The following is a 25,700-nucleotide window of genomic DNA, read 5'->3' as shown; positions in this document are numbered from 1 at the left end:
TTAAAAAAACAGCATTTCTAACCTTGATCAGATTGCTAGAGAATGCACATTTGGAGTACTGTGTACAATTTGGGACACTGATGATTTGGAGTGGGTTCAGAGAAAAGCAATAAGGATGATTCTAGATTGTCAGGGACAAAGTTATCAGGAGTGATTTGCATAGCTAAACTTGCTTCCACTGCAGACAGACTGAAGAGAGACATAATCTGGGTCTTTAAATTGCTGAGCGACATAACAGTAAGCCCCCTCCTATTTCGCATCTACATGTTGCCCCTCAGCAACATCATCCAAACACACAATGTCAGGCTTTACATGTACGCTGATGACACCTAGCTCTACCTCACCACCACCTCCCTTAACCCCTCCACTGTCTCTGATTTATCACGCTGCTTGTCCTCCATCCAGTCCTGGATAAGCAGAAATTACCTGCAACTAAATATTGGGAAGACCAAAGCCACCCTCTTTGGTCCTTGCCATAAACTCCATTCCATTGCCACCGATTCCATCCTTGTTCACTGTCCGAGGCTGAACCAGACCATTCACAACCTCAGCGTCCTATTAGACTCCAAGATGAGCTTCCAACCACATATTTGCTCCTCAATCAAGATCACATATTTTCACCTCCGTAACATCACCTGACTCTGCCCCTGCCTCAGTTCACCTGCTGCTGAATTTCACATCCATGCCTTTGTTATTACTAGGCTTGATTATTCCAATGCTCTCCTGGTCAGCCTCCCATCTTCCACTCTCATCCCAAACCCTGCTGCCCCTACCCGAACTCGTACCAAATTCCATTCACCCATCACCCGTGTTCGCTGACCTACATTGGCTCCCAGTCCGGCAACACCTTGATTTTCAAATTCTCATCTTTGTTTTCAAATCTTTCCATGGCTCCGTACCTTACTATCGCTGTAACCGCCTCAGTAGAAACACAGAGAATAGGAGCAGTAGTAGGCCATTCGGCCCTTCGAGTCTGCACCGCCATTCAATATGATCATGGCCGATCCTCTATCTCAACACCATATTCCCGCTTTTTCCCCATACCCCATGATGCCTTTTGTTTCTAGAAATCTATCTATCTCCCTCTTAAATATATTCAGTGGCTTGGCCTCCACAGCTTTCTGTGGTAGAGAATTTCACAGGTTCACCATCCTCAGTGTGAAAAAATTTCTCCTCATCTCGGTCCTAAATTTCCTACCCCGTATCCTGAGACTGTGACCCCTTGTTCTAGACTTCCCAACCAGGAGAAACGTCCTCCCCACATCCAGTCTATCCAACCCAGTCAGAATTTTGTATGTTTCAATGAGATCCCCTCTCATTCTTCTAAACTCTAGTGAATACAGGCTGAGTCGACCCAATCTCTCCTCAAACAACAGCTCTGCCATCCCAGGAATCAGTCTGGTGAACCTTCGCTGCACTTCCTCTATGGCAAGTATATCCTTTCTTAGGTAAGGAGACCAAAACTGTACATAATACTCCAGGTGCGATCTCACCCTGTATAACTGTAGTAAGACATCCTTGCTCCTGTACTCAAATCCTCTTGCAATGAAGGCCAACATACCATTTGCCTTCCTAACTGCTTGCTGCACCTGCATGTTTGCTTTCAATGACTGGTGTACAAGGACACCCAGGTCCCTCTGTACATCGACACTTCCCAAGCCATCACCATTTAAATAATATTTTGTCCTTATGTTTTTCCTACCAAAGTGGATAACTTCACATTTATCCACATTATACTGCATCTGCCATGTGTTTGCCCACTCACTCAACCTATCTAAATCGCCTTGTAGTGTCTTTGCATCCTCCTCACAACTCACAATCCCACCTAGTTTTGTGTCATCAGCAAACTTGGAAATATTACATTTAGTTCCCTCATCCGAATCATTTATATATATTGTGAATAGCTGAGGCCCAAGCACTGATCCCTGTGGTACCCCACTAGTCACTGCCTGCCACCCCAAAAAAGACCCTTTTATTCCTACTCTCTGTTTCCTGTCAGTTAACCATTTTTCAATCCATGCCAATACATTACCCCCAATCCTATGTGCTTTAATTTTGCACACTAACTTCTTATGTGTGACTTTATCAAAGGCCTTATGAAAATCCAAATACACTACATCCACTGGTTCTCCCTTATCTATTCTATCAGTTATATCCTCAAAAAACTCCAGTAGGTTTGTCAAACATGATTTTCCTTTCATAAATCCATGTTGACTTTGCTTAACCCCGTTGATATTATCCAAGTGTGCCGTTATCACATCCTTTACAATTGACTCCAGCATTTTCCCTACTACTGATGTCATGCTAACCGGTCTGTAGTTCCCCGTTTTCTCTCTCCCTCCTTTTTTTAAAATAGTGGGGTTACATTTGCCACCCTCCAATCTGCAGGAACTGTTCCACAATCTATACAATTTTGGAAGATGACAACCAATGCATCTACTATTTCCATGGCTACCTCTTTTAGTACTCTGGGATGCAGATCATCAGGTCCTGGGGATTTATCCGCCTTCAGTCCCATTAGTTTCTCCAGCACTATTTTCTTAATAATTATCATTTCTTTTAAGTCCTCTTGCTCATTAGACTCTTGGTTCCCTAGCATTTCTGGGACGTTATTTGTGTCCTCTTCCGTGAAGACAGAACCGAAGTATTTATTTAATTGTTCTGCCATTTCTTGTTCCCACTTACGAATTCTTCCGTTTCTGTCTGTAAAGGACCTACATTTGTCTTCACTAATCTTTTTCTTTTTACATACTTGTAGAAACTTTTGCAGTTGGTTTTTATGTTCCTTGCAAGTTTGCTCTCATACTCTATTTTTCCCCTCATAATCAATTGCTGAATTCGAAACTGTTCCCAATCCTCAGGCTTGCTATTTTTTCTGGCAACTTTGTATAACTCCTCTTTGGATCCAATACTACCCTTAATTTCTTTTGTTAGCCATGGTTGGGCCACTTTTCCTTTTGTGTTTTTACGCCAGAAAGGAATGTATAACTGTTGCAATTCATGCATTCGTTCCTTAAATATTAGCCATTGCCTATCCACCATCATGCCTTTTAATGAATCTTCCCAATCTAACATAGCCAATTCATTCCTCATACCTTTGTAGTTTCCTTTGTTTAGATTTAGGACCCTAGTTTCAGATTGGACTACTTCACTTTCCATCTTAATAAGAAAGTCAAAGTATTTGGTAGAAGGATTAGAGGGGAGATGAGGAAAGATTTCTTCACCCAGAGGGTGGTGGGGGTTTGGATCTCACTGCCTGAAAGGGTGGCAGAAACCGTCATCATATTTAAAAAGTACTTGGATGTGCACTTAAAGAGCCATAATCTACAGGGCTACGGACCTAGTGCTGGAAGGTGGGATTAGGCTGGGTAGCTCTTTTTCAACCGGCACGGACACAATGGGCCAAATGGCCTCCTTCTGTGACGCAATTTTTCTATGATTCTAGCCCCACAGCACTCCCAAGATCTCTGCGCTCCATTTCTGGCCCCTTGTGCATCCCTGATTTTCATCGCTCCAAACTTGGCGGTCGTGCCTTCAGCTGTCTGGGCCCGAAGCTCTGGAATACCCTCCCCAAGCCTCTCCACCTCTCTTTCACCTCCTTTAGATGCTCCTTAAACCTACTTCTTTAACTAAGCTGTTGGTCACCTCTCTTATATCGCCTAATGTGGCTCGGTGTCAAATATTGTTTGATAATCGCTCCTGTGAGGTGCCTTGTGATCTTTTACAACCTTAAAGGTACTATATAAATGCAAGTTGTTGTTGTAGCTTGTGAACAAGATTCCCAGCAAAACAGTCGATGATGTGTCAGTTAGGTCCTTCATAAAGGAGCAAGATTCCAATTGGCAATGGAATTGGAGGCAGCAAAATGGAAGGAAGATATGCATTCCAACAGAATGAAAGACTTGCATTTAGATAGCACCCTTCTTCGACTACCTGATGTGAAGCCAAAGAAGTTTTTTTTTCAAGTGTAGTCACTGTTGTAATGTAGGAAACACATCAGTCAATTTGTGCACAGCAAGCTCCCACAAACAGCAATGTGATGATGTCCAGATAATCTGTTTTTGTTATGTTGATTGAGGGATAAATATTGGCCAGGACACTAGGGATAACTCCCCTGCTCTTCGAAATAGTGCCATGGAATCTTTTACATCCACCTGAGAGCAAATGGGACCTCGGTTTAACGTCTCATCTGAGAGATGGCACCTCCAACAGTGCCGTACCTCAGTATTCCCTCAAAGTGTCAGCCAAGATTTTTTTTGTGCTCAAGTCTCGAGTCGGACTTGAACCCATAAACTTCTGACTCCGAGACAAGGGTGCTACCAACTGAGCCACAGCTGATGCCTAATGTCTTATATAGCATAAATACACATGTTCGTTTGCACTTACCTATTCCAGAGTGCCACTAATGCATACTCATGCATTTCTGTGTTCTGGTTCCCCTTTCTGGCATCCATACTCATTGCTGTTCGTGACATGCGCAGCGGTTTCATTCTATAAGTGCTGGCATGGTCTGTGATGTAGTTATACAGTTGGTGAGCTGTTGTCATGTTTGTGGAGAGGGCTATATTCCCTAAAAGAAAGATGGAATAACAAAAACCGATCAAGTTAGCATGCATTAATTTGCATGTTTCTGTTAATACTTTCCTTGTAGTTTACATCTGGTATGTTTTTTTAACCTGACCAACATCAGTCGCACGTACTTTTTTTTTTAAGGATAGGATTGCGGTCAGTCTATTTGAACATGGACATATTCAATGCTGAGACCAATTCTCTCCTTAATCAATCTCTGACAAGTAACTAATAATAACAACCCTGGCTGATTTTTTTCCCATCTCTAGCTCAGGGATACAAACTGAGCTACCAACGTGTGGCATTGTGCCATACCCAGAGACATGGGTTCAAATCTCACGATGGCAGCTGGGGGAATTTAAATTCAGTTAATTAAATAAATCTGGAATAAAAAGCTAGTATCAGTAATGGTGACCATGAATCTAACGGATTGACATAAAAACCCATCTGGTTCACTAATGTCCTTTTAGGGAAGGAAATCTGCCGTCCTTACTTGGTCTGGCCTATACGTTACATCAGAACCACAGCAATGAGGCCGACTCTAAACTGCCCTCTAAAATGGCCTAGCAAGCCATTCAGTTATATTCAAGGTGGCGGCTCACCACCAGCTTCTTGAGAGAAGTTAGGGATGGGCAATAACTGCTGGCCTTGCTGGCGCGACCACATCCCGTGAATGAATAAAGAAAAACCTTGTCATTAAAAAAATTAATTTCTTCCTCTTAGGGAAGTGGGATTAGCTGAGTCAGCACGGGCTCGACGGGCCGAATGACCTTTTGTGCTGTAACCATTCTATGATTCTCCTTTTCTCTCCCTTGGTCTCCTTGCATAATACAATTTTGGCAGTTGACCTATCCCCTGTGAATTTTGCACTGTAACAAAAAAGTAGTTGATATGTGAAAAGAGCCTGAGTCAACTACGCCTTCTGATTTTTCTTCTCTCATTGGGTGTTTCTCCATACAGCACATCTGAAGTCAGTGCCTTATATGGTGTTCAGTCATGGAATAGTATCCAATTACTCTATGGTGTATCAAACTGGGGCCCCAAGATGCTGAAAAAACATAAGTTACATTTATTGGTGGTTTGTGTATCTTGTGGCATAAATCAAATATATGGTAGAGTTACTGTAATAGGAATTTATTCCCTCCACCTCACCCCATGGATAAAATATTAATAATCTGCTTGTAAAGTTCATCTATGCATTCTGATGCCTTTCTCACAAAGAATAACTGCACAGTTTATTAGTCTGCACTATCTATTCAGTCTATAATTGGCATAGCTATATTTTGAGTACAATAAATTGATGTCATAATGGAGTGAAGTACAAAAAAATTATAGGTCTAATCAAAAAGATGTGATTGAGAGATTTTGCTTAGTAACTATTGATTGTGGTTGTGAATTGGGCTCCTTTAATTCCTTTCTAAGTGTTCCTAACTTTTCAGAGATGCATTTCTTACCTTCAAAGATGTGGTTCCTTCCATATTTGGGAATATCTGGATGGTGACAGATAAAATCTTCTAGGAAGCTAGTCAGGTGGTAGCCCTGCCTCAGAGTCATCTGACGGCCGACCAGATATTGATGAATGATACGCAGGTGGAAATCGTAACTAAAGGAGTGAACGTGCATCAGGTCCCTCACCTTGTCACACTCCTCTGTGAACAACATTGATAGCTGCCAGGATAGAGATGACAGGTAACTATCGATTACATTTACCATACACTTGGCTTATGGCTTGTTACGCTATGCTCAAGTAAATCTCTCTTTACTTAAAGTGCAACAAATGGTTGAATTATGTGTAATGTATCCGTTATTATAACTGTGATGTTTGAAAGATTGAATATTGCAATATTGAAAAATGGAGGTTGATTATGCTATTCTCAATTCTATTGCTCCACTAATGTCATGGATTGAATCTTGGGCATCATATTAACTATTCAACCCATGACAACATCCCATGAAAGTAAAGATGGGAAAATATTAATTCTGGTATTAGAAGTAAAGATGGAACAAATTCAGGAAATTAAACATTAAGTTTTAATAAGGAACCCCCAGCTGTCAGACTTTAAACATGAAGTTTTGAGCAGAATACAATATATTGCACTGTGGTAATCCTTGTGGTTCGACACATACCCTGTAGTATCATAAATATAGCTTTCAGAATGGCCACAATGATCAAAAACAAAAAGGAGTCTTCAGAGTGATAATTGGCCACTTGACTATGGATAACACCTTGAATGTTACTTTAATTTTGACCCTGATGACTATTCTGATTTCCTAATATATCAGATGTATCTGAGCATTATTATTATCCGAATCAGGCAATGGGAAAGCACAACTGAAAACAAATCGGATATACCTGAAGAAAGCAGAAGAGAAAAGCAGACCACTTACAATCTTGGAGTTGTTGGGAAAACTAATCCTCCTCTGTAAAGTTGAGACTTCCACTAACACCCCAAATCTGCTAAATTTTTAGGGCTAGACTTTCCACTTTGCTGCCTATCGCCCAACAAACGAGCGATGTTCCAGTCTTGGCAATGTGTCAGCCTTCATGATCGCAGGAACATCGCCCATTTTTTGGATGCTCGATTTTCACCTCGGCGATAGGCCAGCGAAGTGAAATGGGCGAAGCGATAGGCCAGCAAAGACCAGCGATGCGAAACGGGCCCAGCGATGTAGAAAGCAAAGCTTCCCTAGCAACGGCCTTCTGCGCATGCGTTTTTTTTGGTGGACAGCTTTTCCCGTGTTTCGGGAGATCAGGGTCATCCACACGTGCAGAAGGCTGTTGCGGAGGTGGAGAGAGAGAGAGAGGGGAGAGAGAAAGGAGAGGAGGAAAGGCCACCGTGGAGATCTCTATTGAGACAGAAGAGGCACCGGGACCAGGGATGCTGCCTAGGGTTGTGGTCGTCAATGAGCTGCACATTCAGCGAATGGAATCCCTTTCCCTTTCGGTTACGAAACACCTCCGGGTTCTGTAAAGGGGCTTTCAGGGCGATGTGCGTGCAGTCTATTGCTCCCTGCACCTTGGAGAAGTTTGCTATTCTCGAGAAACCCAAAGCCCTCCCGGTTTATGCCTCCCTGTTCATAGGGAAGCTTATAAAGTCCATCCTGCGAGCGTAAAGGGCTTCAGTCACCTGTCGAATGTAGCAGTGTGTGGCGTGTTGCGAGATACCATAGATGTAGGCAGCTGAAGGCTGAAAGGATCCAGATGGGTAGAAAGATAGTGCCGCAGTAACCTTTACCTCAACGGGCAGTGCGGTCCTGGTAGGCTGCAGATCCCCCTTGATAAGCTGGCATATTTCATCGATGATCTCCTTCCGGAAGCGCAGCCTCCTAAGACGCACGTTTTCAGACAAGTTGAGATAAGATTGCTTTTCCCTGTACAGTCGGCGGCTGTACGTTCGCCTCCTCCGCCTCACTCTGCCACTTCTTTGATTGGCCCTTTCAGATGTCAGCGTGTGAGCAGTTACAAGTAATGGCAGAGAAGCTATAGACCCCATCACTATCACTAATATTATCATTGTTGATATAAATGCCTTTTCTACTACTAAACTGCCCAATCTACTAAAATAAATGTAAATATAATTATAATTATTAAATAGAAGTATAAATATGTGGATTTATCTTTAAAAGACCCTTAAATAATTCACAAATATAAGCCCCTTGTTTTAGCAGCCTCCTCCCTTCTTCCGATGTTCAAAATGGCGTCCGTAGGGCCAAGTTATGTGAGGAAGGCCCTGGAAAAGCAACTATTCTCCAGCGATATTCCCTGCGAGCGATCAGCCAGACGATGTGCTGGCAATGTGCCGAAAGTTGCACCTGGCGATCACCTCGGCTATATGAGCTGAAAGATGGGGGGACAATTTTCCGGCGATGTTCCAGCCTAACTTTCCATTTTTCAGTCAAAATGGGCGATGGCAGACGGCTTTGGGTGATATATGGGCACTAGCCCAGCGATGTGAAGTGGAAAGTCTAGCCCATAGTCGTTTTATTAGTACCATCTGACATTGGGAGAAATTTCTCTTTCCCCCAGTTCAACACTGAACTAACTATCTGTGCATCAAGCAGAAATAACTGATTCTCAGCCAGTCTTGATTCCTAAGGCTGCCTGTTACTTATTCAGCTGTCTTAATTATAAGATAACAAACTAGGTAGGAGTAGAAAATCCATTCAGCCCTTTCGAGTCCTATCATTGAAGACCATTTTTGTTTCTCTTCTGGCCTGAACACTTAAACTGAGCCAGAATTTTCTGCAAATGGCAGCCTATTCAAAAGGTTAACAGCTTTTAAGTTGGAAAAGGTCACTCTACATTTAGCACCAATCCAATTGCATATAATCAAATCGAGTAGTTGGCTTCAGGATCTAAGCAAAAAAACTTCTTCACATCTAGCTTCACCAATCTTCATTGTGATTTAAAACCCCTACATAGCATCTCCTCCCTCAACCCAAGAATTCTTCTCTTAGTCAGAATCGATTTGGCTCCCCAAGGAATTATCCACTCTGTGCAATATTAAGCACACATTCTCTCAGCCCCAAATTCACTTTTAACCACAATGTACTATTTGATTTGAAAGACTTTTGGATCTTGATGTTTTTGAGCTACAGTTGATGGGACATCCTTAGAGGTCTCTACCTCAAAAGGTTAAAATAGTAAAAATATGACCAGAAATGCTTGGATAACCCCAGATCACAAGCCTAACTTCGGGATACCCATTTACACAGGTTCACTTGTCTCAGCTGGGCAGTAAATGGAAGTGAAGATAAAATAACTTTGCCTGATTCACCCCTTCACTGCTGTGAAAGGAAAAAATACACAGATCAGAGCTGTGTTGATAGTGGACAAGTAAACGCTTGGCTGAGAATGTTCTGCCATAATGGCTGGAGATAGACACAAGAGGAAAAAGAAAATGAACCATAAAACAAGTGAGCTGGATCAGACCAGGCTGAAGCAGCTCACTTTGCGTTTGTTTGGATCCTGTCGCATCTAGTCACTGTTGTTAGCCGAGTACTTCCAACAATAATCAGATCTGTGGAATAATGAGTTCAACAGCATGTCTTGCCTACAGATGTATGTCCACACCAATAAAATGCAGCTTTATTTAACTACTTTAGCTTTTAGAAACAACTTCCTAACTTGCAAAATAAGTTTGAGGTTTGAAGATCTCACCCTTAAATCAAAAATCATTGCCGAGCTTGGACTACTGTGCTAAGCAATATAGTTCTATAAATAGAAATCAGGCTTGTCTGTGTTCTGGGGGAATTCAGAATAATCAGTTCCTTTAAATTTTATTTAAAAATCTGGATTGTTTTGCAGCAGACAAGTCTTCTCACAGGATCCTGCATTTTGAGAATAAAACTCCCTGATGTAAGAATTGCCCTGATTTTAGATAACATACTAGAATAGAGATGTAGCATTACTCTCGCACTATCAACATTGATGTCAATTATAAATGGTATGAGCAGTTGTACAGTCTACTCACCATAATGGGAAGCCAGTTGTCTTAAGAAAGGCTCACAAAAGCAACACTATTGAGCGCAATGCCCAAAGTCCCAAGAAAGCCCATTGAGCACCCCATAGTGTCCACATTTTCACAGAAGCATCACTTTACAGTGATATAACTCTCATAAAAGCACCATTAGACCCTACCAGCATTTCCACAGATGTCCACCTGGTTGCACTGTCAGTATTTAAAACAAGCATTCCTCCAAATCTTTTATTGATATTTATTACTCATGTAAAGGGTTGATTATGAGAACTCAACATTCAAATAGGAATTGCTGTCCCCTTGTGAGTGTGGAGAACACATATGGAGACTTTCCACTCCCAGGGATCAACAGCCTCAAGGGCACCTGTTATCCTGTTTGGTTTCAGGCATCAGGTTTAATGTATCCTCTGGTTTGGAAGGTTGTATAGGGATGTATCATTAAGAAGCCCTATGATACGAGTGCACTTTTGATCTCTGCAGAAGAGGGTACCTGGCACGAGATTCTGTGTATTACTGAGGTGTTGAGCAGAGAGGCCTGATACATTTAAACAGGAACAATGCTAGATTTTCACAACAGTAAGGCAAAGCAAGTGGGATAGTATTTGTCCTTATTTCTTTATGTACTTAACAATTGTTGGGCTGTATATCGCTATCTTCTCTGAGCTATAGTGGACAAGCTATTTGAAATAATACAGCATGCCTGACTTTTTGTACCAGGAACCATATTGTGGTTCCGATCATCGATAAAGGCACCAGTCACTAGGGCTGCACGAGAAAAAACACTGCAGTTGGAATCCACCAGAAATGCTCATTTCTTGAGACCTCTATATTAGAGAAATGAATGCCTCTTGGCAAATAGTGACTTCTCTGAATAACAGATTGTGTCAGTGACTACTGTGCAAAAGATTCATTTTCAAGGTCTTGTGATAAGCTGGGTATCATGGGGATAAAGGGATCATGATTAGTTACCACAAAATCTGCCGTTACCATCACTCCTAGAAGTTACGTTTAATATTTTATTTAGATGTTGGATAGAATGGGAATCGTACTGACTGAATAAGCCGAACAAAATCGTTACTCTTTCCCACCTGGTTGTTCCACCTGATGTACCCCGTTCCCCACCCCCCACCATCATCGCTCCCTCAACTCCATGTCCAAGACACTGTCAACTACACCATCTTCATCCTACGCCGCTCCTCTATTCTCCAACTCGGTTGGACTATCCTCGTTTGGTTGCACAATTAACTTATCGTAGCCAGAGCATAAGCAATGGGTTCTCTTCCCATCCCCGCACCATCTATTCTTGGCTCCTTCCTTTTCCTCATCTACATGCAGGCCCTTGGTATCAACCATACACATAAGTCAACTTCCACTTCTGTAAGATTGCCTGCCTCCACCCTCACATCAGCCCATCTGTTGCTGAAATGCTCATTTATCCCTTTGTCACTTCCAGACTTGACAATTCCAATGTTCTCCCCATCAGCCTCCCATCCTTCATCCTTTGTAAATCTCAGCTAGTCAAAAACACTGCTGCTTGTATCCTACCCTACAGCAAGCCCCGCTCACCCAACCACCCTGCCATCCCTCACCTATATTGGTTCTCAGTCCCCCAACATCTCAAATTTAAAATGTTCATCCTCGTGTTTAAATCTCTTCATGGCCTTCCGCCTTCCTATCTCTCTAACCTCCTATAGCCCTACACCCACCCGAGCTCCCTCCATTCCTCCGACTCAATCTACTCAACACCCTCACCACTGTCTTTGATGCCCTAGTCCCAATTAAAACCATTAATCTCTCACCTTGGCCGTTCCCCCTGGTACGACCCTCACCTTCGCTCTCTCAAGTCCAAGGGACGCAGACTTGAACAGATGTGGTGGACAACTGGTTTAGCTATTCACCGCCAGATCTGGTTGGACCACATAAAAGCACTATCGGGTCCTACTCTTGTCTGACAAAATTGCTCACTATACCAGGAACATTCTGGAATACAAAGATAATCCCCGGCTACTATTCTCCACTGCTAACCGTCTTCTCAAACCCGTCTCCCCAGTTTTCATCACACTCACCTACAACAAGCGCGAGGAGCTCATGGACCTCTTTGTCTCAAAGATAGAAACCATCCAATCAGCTGCCACGGCCACTTCCCTTCCTTCCCCTAGCCCACCGGGCCAAAGTTCCTCTGAGGTTTCCCCCTGCCCTAGCCCTAAACTCGCATTTTCTTCTAGTTTCTCTCCGATCTCCCCTCTACATGCTCATCCTGTCCATGAGACCCACTTCCTGCTCCCTCGACCCTATTCCCATGAAACTGCTGACCACCCAACTTCCTTTTCTGGCTCCCATGTTAGCCGACATTGTTAACGGCTCTCTCTCCTCAGGTACTGTCCCCCTCTCCCTCAAATCTACCATCACCCTTCTCGTCAAAAAACAATCCCTCGACCCCTCTGTCCTTGCTAGCGACCGCCCCATCTCCAATCTCCGTTTCCCCTCCAAAGTCCTTGAATATGTTGTCGCCTCCAAAATCCGTGTCCATCATTCCTGGAACTCCATGTTTGAATCCCTTCAATCTGGTTTCTGCCCCTGCCACAGTACCAGAATGGCTCTCATCAAAGTCACAAATGACATCCTTTGTGACTGTGACAAAGGTAAACTATTTCTCCTTGTCCTCCTTGACCTGTCTGCAGCCTTTGACACGGTTGACCTCTCCACCATCGACCAGCTGGGTGGGACTACACTCACCTGGTTCCATTCTTGTCTATCTAATCGTAGCCAGAAAATCACCTACAATGGCTTCTCTTCCCAATCTGCATCGTTAACTCTGGTGACCCCAAGGATCTATCCTTGTCCCCCTCTTATTTCTTATCTACATGCTGCCCCCTTGGCGACATCATCCGGAATCACGGAGTCAGTTTTCACATGTACGCTGACGACACCCAGCTCTAACTTTCCACCCCTTCTCTCGACCCCTCCTCGGTCTCTAAATTGTCAGATTGTTTGTCTGACATCCAGTACTGGATGAGCAGAAATTTTCTCTAATTAAATATTGGGAAGACCGAAGCCACTGTCTTTGGTCCCCGCCACAAACTGCGTTCCCTAGCCACTGACTCCATCCCTCTCATCTATCTGAGGGTGAACCAGACTATTCGCAACCTAGCCGTCATATTTGACCCTGAAATGCGCCTATGGCCACATATCCGCAACATAACTAAAACTGCCTATTTCCACCTTCATAACATGACTATTCCAATGCACTCCTGGCTGGCCTCCCACATTCTACACTACATAAACTTGAAGTCATCTAAAACACGGTTGCCCGTGTCCTAACGCGCACCAAGTCACAATCATTCATCACCCCTGTGCTCGCTGACCTGCATTGGCTCCCGGTTAAGCAACGCCTCGATTTCAAAATTCTCATCCTTGTTTACAGATCTGTCCATGGCCTCACCCCTCCCTATCTTTACATCTCTTTCAGCCTCAACTCCACGAGATATCTGCGCTCCTCAAATTCTGCCCTCTTGAGCATCCCTGATTATAACTGCTCAATCATTGGTGGCCTTCAGCTGCCTGAGCCCTAAGCTCTGGAACTCCCTTCCTAAACCTCTCCGCCTCTCTATCCTCCTTTAAGACGCTCCTTAATACCGACCTCTTTGACCAAGCTTTTGGTCATCTGCTGTAATTTCTTATGTGGCTCGATGTTAAATTTATTTGTCTTGTCTTATAACATTGCTGTGAAGCGCCTTGGGACTTTTACTACGTTAAAGGCGCTATATAAATAAAAGTTGTTGTTGTTGATGACTCCAGCCTCTGGTGCATCTTACCCTCCATTCGCCTCATCACTGGCGGCCATGCCTTCAGCCATCTAGGCCCCATGCTCTGGAATTCCCTCACTAAATTCTTCCACCTCCTTCTCCTCCTTTAAGAACCTCTTTAAAACCAACCTCTTTCACCCCTAATACGTATGCCTCTGTGTAGCACTGCGAGATGTTTTTTGACATTATAGCTGCTACATATATGATAGTTGCTATTGTTTCTGGCATATAAAGATAACAGTCAAGACTCAAGGTATGATCCAGAATGTGACCTTTAATACAAAGTAGAAGGGGTGGAGCGGAATGATCTCCTAACTGAAATGGCAGTGCAAGTGCCATTTCTTGAAGGGACATCAATTCTAGCTATTGTTTTTCTCCTTGCATGGGAGAACAACAATTTTAATTTATGTATGCGGGCTGAATAATTGAGGAACTGGCATGTGACAGAGGGGAGGGAAAAGTGAGCATGGATACATCCCATTTTTCAGTATTTACTCAAACCTCTGATGTAAGTAATAGCTGAACAGTGCAACACAGAATGAATATCTATGAATTGAAAAAGAGAACAATGTCAGTAACACCAGAACCATTAGTACAGTCCTTTAGAATGACTAACAGTCAGTGCCACAGAGTGAGGGGGAGAAAGAAAAAATGAGCAAGCCCAGCAAAAGGAGAGCCAGTGTGCAGCAGGGAAAGAGAGCAAGTGTACGAGAGTAAGGCCTCTGGAGTTTGGGACATACCGCTGACACTGAGACCGAACTCACTTCTGCAAGGCACTTGATGCGAGCTTTGGACACTAGAGCGCCCTAATGGGAGACAGGAATGGAGATGGATATGGCATTCAACACAGACACACATGCATTTTCTATTCTAGGTACAATATATTTAAGTGAGGCATTGCCACAAGCCAGAATTAATCATAAAACATCATAACAACAGCCTAATAATTTGAAGGGTCACCAAACTTGTTATTCACCTAAACTGTAAACTCAACACAGCCCACACAGCGATATATGTGCACGCTAGGTCCGTGCAGCAGAGCTGGTCTGCAGTCGCCTTTGTTAATCCTTGCCACTTGACCAAGACCTAGCTCTGTCAAGCCCGTGTGTTGGCTGGTGTGCAATGGCCACCACACGTTAAAAAAATCCACGCACAGACATCTTCCACCCTTCAACATGTAGTTCGGACCTGGAATATTAGTTCCATCATTGAAACACCTGCGAACTCATTCCTTTTTGGCATGGAAGCAAGTTATCCTCGATATGAGGGACTGCCTATGATGATGATTAAAGAAACATAGAAAATAGGTGCAGGAGTAGGCCATTCGGCCCTTCGAGCCTGCGAAGAAACTCAACACAGCACTGCTCCTTTTTAAATCACATTTTTCCAATACCAGGAGAAGCAGCAATAACAGCTGTTTAAAAAAAAAGAATTGAGAAGTGGCATCTCTTTTGTCTGCCCTTCATAAATTGCTCGGTACCAGTTTAGTCTGGATGTACTATACAAACTATTCAAAAATGCTTCACATAGGGTGAAATACTTTTGGTGCAGTCACTGTATCTATTCATGGTCAAAGCAAGTTGTGGATCCTACGATTGATGCTGGTATTCATTTTGATGGTTCCCGATTCAGGACCCTTGAGGTAGTAGGAATTAAGTCCCCCAACACATTGATTGATGAAGCAATCTCTGTTGTCCCAGATGTAGAGATCATCCAAGAATGAGTTAATTACTGTACATTTTTGGTAACATCAAGCTCCATTATCATTCCTCTATGACTAATGCTTCCTTCATAAGATGGGATGCCTTCTCCAGAAAGTTTTGCCCCATGATTTATAGCTCCAGCTACAAAACAATTAGTAATTTACAGTTTGAAGATTCAAGCAGTGTTGTTAGACATGTTCTTTGAGAAACAGCAAACAATATGTAAACAATGGCAGGTTCAACCTATTTTTGTGCTAGAATGTTATATTGAGTAATATTAGTGTCAGCAGAATTCTTTACTCTACACTTTCTGTTTTAATAGCTTGCAAGGTATGCAATATGTCAAAGACATCTTGAGAAGCGACAAAGTCCAGTTGCATGAAGATTCCTTTTGTTTCCAGACACTTCAATGTTCAAGGGCTGGGCTAAGCCAGAAATGAATATCAAGGCAGCTTTCAGAACAGAAGAGATTGTTGAGCTTTTGATGTGGGAGCCAAGTTGCTCAACTGGGACTTTTCTATATGCCTTTCCACTATTTCTCATACACAGGGCCATTTATATAGAAGAGCTGTCGGTCATCCTAGTACCCTCTGGTCAAATTTGGTTTCCCAACCTACTCAGCCATTCTGTGGGCCCAAGTTTCCCCAAACCCTTTTTCCGGCGCACTAACATGAGATGCACCGACTTTGTGCACTCAAAATGGCGCCAAAAAACTTACTACGTATTCTGGCAGCTCTTGTCCTGTGTCTCCCTGGTCCTGGCGTGGCGTTTCTGTTTGAATGGGGGGCAGAGTTACAGCTCTGCACCGAAAACAGTGCCGGCAGCTGTGCACATGCACAGTGGAGTCTGCACGCATGCGCAGTAGCTCCTCGCCCTCCCAGCGCATCCCGATGCTCGCCGCCCCTTCCCAGGCAGAGTGGCCTGCCGCTGTTAAACAGATTTGATGAGTATATTAGCTGCCCCACTATGGAGATAGGAGATTCGTGTTTGACGTTTTTGGGTCTTTTCTACTTTGGCCTTTGTAATTTAGATCACACTCAGTGGCTCTGATTTCTAGGTAGGTTTCTGACAGCAAGCTCAGGATAATGAACAGAAAGCTTTCTGTAAATTGCTACTGGATTTATTCTATGCCTCCACAGGAACTTTCTTCCATTTTTCAAAAGCAGCAGAGCATCACATCACACTTCATTTCAGAATTAACAAGTGAATTGATTGAATAATATGTGAACATGTAGCAGTAATGTATCTACAGTTGATAGCTAACCTGCTCTTCAAAAGAAAAGAATAAAAGGTCACCATCTATACGCTATGAATTTGTTGTTTACCTTTGTAAAAGTAGCTCCTCCCAGCGCATCCCGATGCTCGCCGCCCCTATCACGGGCCGAGTGGCCTGCCGCACAGGCCAGCCGCTGCCTTCCCGACCCGTGTCTCTCTCTTTCTCTCCCCCCCGCCCCCAGTCTCAGTTTAATATACAAACTAGTTAATGTAACTCTTTGGTAAAAAGAACACTTGTTCAATCACATGCTTTCACATGAAAAAATAGCAGTTTCTAGGATCCATTTAGGCTAAGATTGCTACTACACTTCCCTCCCTCCCTCCCCGCCCTCCCCCCCCACATCTCTGGTTACCTGCGCTGATTTCTTAAGTCACCGCAAGGTTTTTCTGAGCGGACACATACGCTGGCCTAAGTAAGTTTGGAGTAACTTTTAGCTGGCTAAACTCGCTTAAATGGCCAAAATAGGCGTAAAAATTAAACACAAAGGAAACCTAACTAACTCATTTACCCTGGAGCAAAATAAATGCGGAGAATTGCGATTTCTAAGTTACTCCAAAAAAAATCTAGTTGCTCAAAAAAAACGGAGCAACTCCTGGGGAAACTTGGACCCTGTGACACTCCCCTGACAGGCGTAATCTCCTAACAGAGGTCAAGGGTCAGATTTGGCACAAATCCCCTCTGAGTCTCCATTTTGACAGTTTGGTATTGACAAGAAATTTTCTGTATTCTACATATTCAGTTTTATACTTTCAGAATTTGTTGATGCAAAATCCAAATTCCATTATCAAAGGACAGTGTTGTATGTAATTTCACTCATTAGGTGGCAATGCCTCAACCAAATACTACAAACAAATGAACATAAAGACTGAAGAGATTACAAATTATTTACAAACATATAGACAAGATCACTCTAGCTACTTTTAATAATCAAATAAAAACACACAAGCGTAATTTTGAACAGATTCTGTACTGCAACACAAATTTAAAAATGAATCAATCAGAACCATCAGAAAAATCGAATCTACACAACATTTTCTCAACATGGTGAGGTATGGATTAAGAGGTCTGGCGAGACGTGACTTTATGAAGGGAGCTACTGACACCAGATGACAAATATTCAAAGGCAACTACCAAGGTATTTTAAAGCATCCCAATGTGTTGAAGGACTGTGGTGCAATGATTTCCTGTAAAACATGTTTGACTTCTGTGATACAAGTAGATGTCAGAAGCTATAAACTGCTACAATTGAATTGATGCATTAATATGGGAAGGAAGGGACAGCAAAACGGATGACTATTAAACCTAATGTATTAGTTATGATTTACTTTAGTTCCTTGGTTAACATCCTCATGTTTGGTTTAATAGCAGCCTCATCTCCTTGTATCCAAGGGGAACAACCCATAATACGATCCCTAAGTGTTTCTCAACCGATTATAGCAGTCAATCTCTTTTCTCAGCCAGTTTGGATGTGGGTTCGAACAAAGGTGCCAGGGATGAAAGAGTAGTGAGCAAGTTGAATGGGTCGAATGGTCTTTTCTTGCTCCTACAACAATGTTCCAACTAGCTGCACCACTTCTAATGATAGTATTCAGACTGCCCATTTTCACAAACTTCATTCATTTAGTTCAGCAGCATTAATAGTGTTTAATTAAGCAATGTCTGGTTACGAGTTTGTTTTAAAATGAAGCAAGTAGGGGGCTGCAGCGTTTACGTTTTTCACAGAAAACCTAAAATATGTATTTTTTTTTAAAGTAGTCATCTGCTAAGTTATAAGCTTTGTTATTTTAGGTCAGTTAAAATGGATAATCTGTCTTTAATATTTAGTATGACCATCAAATATACAAGCACATCCCCTATTGCTCGAACACATTTAAAGTTACCTGAGAGTTGACAGACTGTCCCATTGGAATCCGGGAGCACTCAAGGGCATATTGTTTCACACAGAAGTAACAGCCCTAGAAATGGGAAAGAGTACAAATTAAGGCTTATAAATATTTTCCTCTTTTTGTGAATGACTAGTTTCTTGCAGTTCATTCACTGGTATTTAATGGACCTGAATTAAAATGACAGATACATGCTACTTTGCTGAAAATTACCACCCAATATAATTGAGACAGCAGGAATAAATGGAAACCAGCCAATCATGAATCACCTGCAATAAGGCTCCCTTGGCACTGAGTAAAACTGTATAATTTGATGAATATTTCATTAATCCAGCCAAAGAGTATACATGTATAATGGCCCCACAAAAATATAGGCAATTCTGATTTACCCACAAGGCTTGGGTCTCCCCCAAAAGAGATTATCTTAGTTCTAAAAAGGACGTTAAAAAGTTTAACGTGACACAGCTCCTCAGGTTTAAACATACACTCCATTTGTCAATCACAAAGAACTCAATACTGGTGCACATATTCCAGTTGCTTAATAACTTCAAATCTACAGCAGGCAACTGAAATGTTACTGAATCCTGAATAAAGAAGGGCACTGTGCCACCTAGTGATGGGAGTCAATCACAACATTATGTACTGACTATACTCTCCTGTACAAAACACCACTGATATAGATGATTTACACAAGACCCGACAGATGTATCTGTTATCAATGTGCTGCTTGAATTATCTGTGAAGTATGCAAGCCCATCAGGGAACTAAAACCTATTAATGATGCACTAGCTAGATAATTTGACAACATACTCTGCTGATGCTCAACAAATACATCAACATGAGGGAAATGTTGACTGTTACGTGATGACTGTCTGATATCACTTCCGGTGCAAAGCACTACTGTCAGTTCTGCCAGTCAATTATCATCACACCAAATATTACGTTAGAAATCCACAATGTCATGACATCAAAACAACTGCTGTGCTGGGAAACCAAAGTTTATTCCTGAGACAATATCACAGTCACTGAATGCTGCCGTGCGATCACATTGAGTTAAAGTATTACACTGAGTACTGAGATCTCAGAGTGTCACAGTATCACACCGACTGCTGTACTGAGATGTCAGTGTCACACCGACTGCTGTACTGTGTCACAGAATCACACCGACTGCTGTACTGAGATCTCAGAGTGTCACAGTATCACACTGACTAGGTTTTTTCTTTTTATGCATATTCCCAATTCCTTTGCAAAGAAAACCTACTTATCAACATTAACCTCTTCGGAGATAAGCTCTAGTGTTATAGCCTGGGCAACATCAATTTATATTGAATGATTAACCCCTTCATTGATAGGTAGAGACCTTTTCCATCTGTTTGCTGAGGAGACGTGCAGACAGTAGGGAACCAGCTTATTAATCACATAATTTTTTTTGCCAACATGACCAAATGAAGGAAAGTACATGTGACATGCAATACTATGTAGATGCCAGTTTCTTGACCCAAAAGTATTCCTTAAAAGGACATTAGGTATCGCATCAAACTTTCCAACAATTTGCATTTATAGTGTCTTTCCATTGTTGTCTTTCCATTCCACAGCTAACAACTTTGAAGCTTTCTTTGGTCCCATGGTATAGGGGACAGATGGGTCCACAGAATGCATCCTATTTTGGGGATCTCATGTCTACCACCAGGAAGCCGGATACTTCCACTCCTCAGTGTATCAGCCGGAACGAGTGACCTTGTTTAGAGCAGATGGATGTTCCACCCCAAAATAAGGCATTTCAGAAACTGCCAGAGAAGGGCACAGATCCAGCACATCTGGGTCCTCGGCTATTGCCTTCTGCTGCATTCCCCGCCAGACTTGTAGCAGGAATGTGCCATAAGGCCTCCAGAAATTTGGGCCCAGGATTCTAAATTTAATCCACTGGGGGAACGGGAAGCCAACATAGCTCCGTGGGAATGGGGAAGGTGGATGAGTGGGACAGGATATGTACGGCAGAGTTTTACATCAGTTGGAATTTATGGAAGGTGGAGGATAGAAGGCTAGGAAAGAGAGCTTTGGAGCAGTAGTGTCTGAAAGGCATGTATCAAGATTTCAGCAGTGGCGAGGCAGAGGTAGGAGCAGGAGCCGGCGTTGTTGCTAAGGTGGAAGTAAATGGTCTTTTTGATGGAAAAGATATGGAATCTGAAACGCAGCTAAGGATCAAACGGGACACCAAACTTGTGAACAGTCTGAGACAGTGGCTGGAGAAGGGGATGGAATTAGTGGGACAGAGGGAAGTTTTTGCCAGGGGCTGAAGATAAAGGCTTCAGTCTTTCTGTAGTCGAGCTGGAGGAAGTAATCATTCATTCAAAAACTGGATGCCAGAAAAGCAATCGACAGCACGAACGTAGTTTGTGACATTTAGTCCTTGTGAAGCAATTAAAATAGGAATCTTCTGTGTAACAAGAGAAGCATTTCTGATTATGACTCTCCCTTTCTGACCTTTTGTTTAGCACAAATAAAATGTACATCAATACAAGTGGGAAGCATCACCAGAGCAAAGGTGTTATTATACCACCACAAACAGATCCACAATGGCAGGTTTTTGCATAATCAACTTGTATGAGACACTTTTAAGCAATATTTCCCCCCCCCGCATTCCCACATCTAATGAAATATAATACCTCAGATCGGCAGAACATGCAAAGTGGTCCATTTGTTCTTCAGATTATATATCTGACTTTGTACCCACTCATGAGTTATGTGGTCAGACATCACTCAGTGGATCTGTCTACTGACTCCCATTCACCAATGCTTATTTTTTTTTACTCCTGTAACATAATGCAATTTCATCCCTCATACACAAAAAAACCAAATCTGTCAGCTATGGAATGTATGAAAGATATCTGATATCTTTGCAAGCACAACACGTCGTCCTTACCTGGAAAGCAAGTTCCATGAGCACAATTCCACCTGGCAGAGCCCTTTGAAGATGATAGGTCATTACACAGGAGCCGTCCATGCTCTATAATAGATTTCAATACACAAATCAAATAATTCAGTTACTGTAAAAATTACAACCTTTTGCCGCATGCCTTGGGCTTGATACCAGTGGGAACTGCTTTGCACAGTATCAGTTTGATAAAACTGCAGTGCTAGCATCACAGAGTGCTTCTGTGGTGACGAACCAGTTTTTCCTCTCCACAAAAAGTGCCTCTTTCTCCACTTGCAGGAACAGAACAGATCACCTAGCTCAGTGAGCTTAGCAACACTACTAAGATTGGATAAAACTCATAAATCTATCTGAAGACTCAGGTAACTCAAAGACTCCATCCACATATAAACAATGAAGACACCGTGAAGCATGATTTTCAGAGTAACCCACAAAGACAACCTCAAGTCTATTCCAGAGGTAATCATTACAAATGCCTTCACTATTTTGTCCAGACTGAACCATCTTGGGACTTATTGTGGAGAGTTTCTGAAAGGTGGGCTTTTACCCTTATTGGTGTGAAGCAGCATGCTCCTGTGAGTGCTTGATGAAAATCAAAAACAGGTTAGCAGTAATAAACACCCACACAGCAATGTGAAAATAAATGTAAGCATATTTTAAAATCAATCCAAGTACATATATTTTTTGTAACTTGGGGTTTACAACAGTTGCACTGTTTTTCTAAGCAAGGCAAGAGTTCACCGTTCTTTCTGCCTTACAATCTAGGACGATTAAAAAAAAATATATAAACAAACAACCCACACAAATTAAATGCTCTCTCCTGGGTTAGACGGGATCTGTGCACTTACCTTCACTCATACCAAGTGGCAAGCGTTCAGGCATAAAATGCCAATTTTGATTGGCAGTGAATTTACATATAATAAACAATATTTGTATCAGTCAAGACTTTGTTTTCATGATAAGATGGTACATAATACAAGGGAACAGATATGAGCTAGAGAAGGGCTCAGAGCTTGCAAGCACTTGATTCTTTGGAAGAGATCACATCGACTATCCTAGCATTTAAGAGAATTTAAATGCGGGGACATAGGCCCCAAGTTTCCACATGATTTGCTCCTGATTTTTAGGAGCAACTGGTGGAGAACGGAGTATCTTAGAAATCGGAATTCTCCACATTTAAGTTTTCTGCAGTTCTAGTCAGGTAGAACAGTTTCACTTTTGAACAGAATTTTTTTTTCAAAAGGGGGCGTGTCCGGCCACTGACGCCTGATTTGAAAGTTTCCACAGTGAAAACGTACTCCAAACTAACTTAGAATGGAGCAAGTGAAGATTTTTGTACGCTTGAAAATACCTTGTCTACACATTAAAAAATCAGGCGCAGGTTACAAATTAGGCGTCGGGAACGAGATGGGGGGGGAGTGGGGGAAGGGAAGTCATTAAATTCTACAATCAATCCTTAGTTATACTTATACAAATAAATCCAACCTGAATAAAAATTTATAAGCAAAGAAAAGATTAAATAAACCATGTTCCTACCTGTGTGAAAGTGCTTCAGGCAGGCCTTTCAGGCAGCGGTTTGCCGTCGGGACCGACCGACGGCAGGGGCAGGAAGCTGCAAGAAGCCTCGGTGCTTGAGGCAGCGGTTTGCCGTCGGGACCGACCGACGGCAGGGGGAGAAAGCAGCAAGAAGCCTCAGTGCTGATCATGGAAGGGCAATGTGGTTTTATTAAAAAATTTTAAAAATTGAACAGCTACAAAGAATTTGAATAGTCTCAAACAAGTGCATGTGTCCCGTTTATCACAGTCTATCTTTAATTACAGAATGAGTGGTGGAGATTGAAACGGTAACGAGTTGTAAGGGCTGAATTAAAATGCACAGTTGCTGCAGTAACACTGGTTAAAGAGCCAACATTAATTCAGCAGGTGATTTATTCAGCAGTGCTGCTAAAAGCACTCCCTCACACACAGAAATATCAAGAAAATTAAAATGCAAACCTTTGCAAGGGTTCAATAAACAAATTTTCATTTTTTCTGCAGCACTTTTTAAAATGGCCGAGTGCCAATGTTTACTTCAGACTGCGCGTGCGCGAACGCTCCAACGCGCACGCGCAGGGTTGCCGGCACCAAGAAGCCTCATTTAAATTGTACCCGCCCCCTCCTACTTACAAAATCGGCGCGAGTGGTAGGCTCCGCCCCCTGTGCGCCGCGCCAAGCAGACATCGAGCTCCTTAATACGTTTTTTTTCAGGCGCCGTTTTTGGCGTGAAAAACAGGCGCACAGCTCTGAGGGGCGCCTTTTTCGCCGCGTGTGGAAACTTGGGGCCATAGTCTCCTTAGCCTCAAGGTTAGTACTATCTAGTTCTTATGTCTGGTTCCCATTCTCACTCACTCCCACACAGGCATACGTGTAACATGCACTATGTTGCAGTGCAAGCACTGTTTAAAGCTGTCTTTAGGAGCATCTAAAATGATTTTCTTTGTTATCACTGGCTTGGAAGAGCAGCCCACAATAAGACAGCACTTCACAACACCTCACATCTCGTTCAACAATGTTTGCAAGCACCAGCACACATCCAAGAACATGCTGGTGAAAGTGGCACCGGGTTAGTCATAGTGCACATACAGCAGCAACTAAGGATACTGGATGCAGCAGTTTGGCAACATTGGCTGCCGTGTCAAGTTCCTTTTGTTATTCGCTGGAAAAGGAGATGAACGTTGACATGTTGACTGATGCTATTAAACACCAGCATGATGCGTATGCAGGCAGCATATTGGCCATCCCTAGGCTAACTTAGAAGTTGAAGGCAGGAAATCTGAGGGAGATGATGATCCTCACTGTCACTGGCAGTGCAATCCCTATAGTGCAGGTTAACTACAGGTTTCCATGTAGCAGATGGCATTGCTTTGCAACTGGCTCCCTGCTGACATGGAGCCTGCTGAGCACAACTGTTTTTTGGCCATTGCCAGGTAAATGTGCCAGGGTCTGCATATATGATTGGTGGCATAATGGCAGGTGCGGGCAGTCCACTTATCTCTCTGACATGCTTCAACCAAAAATATGCACCATCATTAATTTTAATGATCCTATGACCATGACAGAACTCTGCAACTTGCACTTAAATGTATTGAGCTGCAGTGAAAGTTGGCATTGCAAGAATCTCTTTTCAAGCCACTTCATTTTTTAAGTGCTTCTTGTCCTACTGACATGTTATAAATGCCTCAATTACAGTCATCTTTCCCATTAATTTGTATACATTATTTTTGTTTCAAAACAAGCATTCTCTTAGGTTGGCCTAAAAGGCTTGTTGGAGGGTCACATGCTGTGCAAAGTGATGAAAAGAATTCCCAGCCACCATTGCACAATCTGTGCCATGGAGTCCTGACAATGATACAGAAAAGTCATGTGTCACTAAATTGCAATTTAAGAAACCCAACTATAAAATCACACTGATCATTTACAAAGTGTCTGGGAATCAAATAACTGAAGGTTATTTTAAATATTGCATAGAAGCCTAAAAATGACTGTTGGCAACATTAGCGAATGAGCATGTTATGAACTCTTAGCGATTCCTCAGTTTGCTATGTTACTGGAAGTATTAACCTATTTACAATAAAAAGGTGAACACCTGCTTTGAAAGAGAGAACAGGCAATGTTGTACTACGCTTTGAGCATTTGTTTGCTAATATCGCAGTCATAATTTTTGGACTACATGGATAAGGACTCAGCTTTTCCCCATGAACTATTCTCTAAACACTGTCGACTGCTCACCTTTGGACTGTCATCACTTTTCTGCTTGTGAATAGAAGTTATAGATCGCGAGTCCAGTGGCCGTGTCCGCCCCAAACTGAAAGAAATAAACCCACAAATATGGTCAGGGTATGAATGTTACAATGAAGTGATCAGTGGAACTGGATGCTGCGGTCCAACAATTAGATTTTCTGATTCGGGACAGTGGAAGATGATTGTTACGTTGCAACATTTGGAGGAGCGAGTTGAGCTGCAGTAAGACTGAGTTTGGTCCATTGGCAAGTGTGCAGTAGGTCTTATC

At 42.5% G+C, this 25,700-nt stretch overlaps 1 protein-coding gene across 1 annotated transcript in view; it reads right to left on the bottom strand.

Annotated features, from left to right (window-relative positions):
- szt2 (SZT2 subunit of KICSTOR complex) overlaps positions 1–25,700 on the bottom strand; it is a 259,721-nt gene that overhangs the window by 30,270 nt on the left and 203,751 nt on the right. Inside the window, exons 64-68 of the mRNA XM_070886683.1 lie at positions 25,421–25,496; positions 21,641–21,724; positions 18,715–18,789; positions 6,024–6,237; positions 4,387–4,570 (exon numbers count right to left, since the gene is read on the bottom strand). Coding sequence (XP_070742784.1) covers positions 4,387–4,570; positions 6,024–6,237; positions 18,715–18,789; positions 21,641–21,724; positions 25,421–25,496 — 633 coding nt within the window. The remainder of the gene's footprint in view (positions 1–4,386; positions 4,571–6,023; positions 6,238–18,714; positions 18,790–21,640; positions 21,725–25,420; positions 25,497–25,700) is intronic.

The sequence above is a fragment of the Pristiophorus japonicus genome, chromosome 8 (assembly GCF_044704955.1).
Source record: "Pristiophorus japonicus isolate sPriJap1 chromosome 8, sPriJap1.hap1, whole genome shotgun sequence".
Lineage (NCBI taxonomy): Eukaryota > Metazoa > Chordata > Chondrichthyes > Pristiophoridae > Pristiophorus > Pristiophorus japonicus.
Note: the sequence above shows the minus strand (reverse complement) of the source record. Positions and strands in the feature narration are given on the sequence as shown.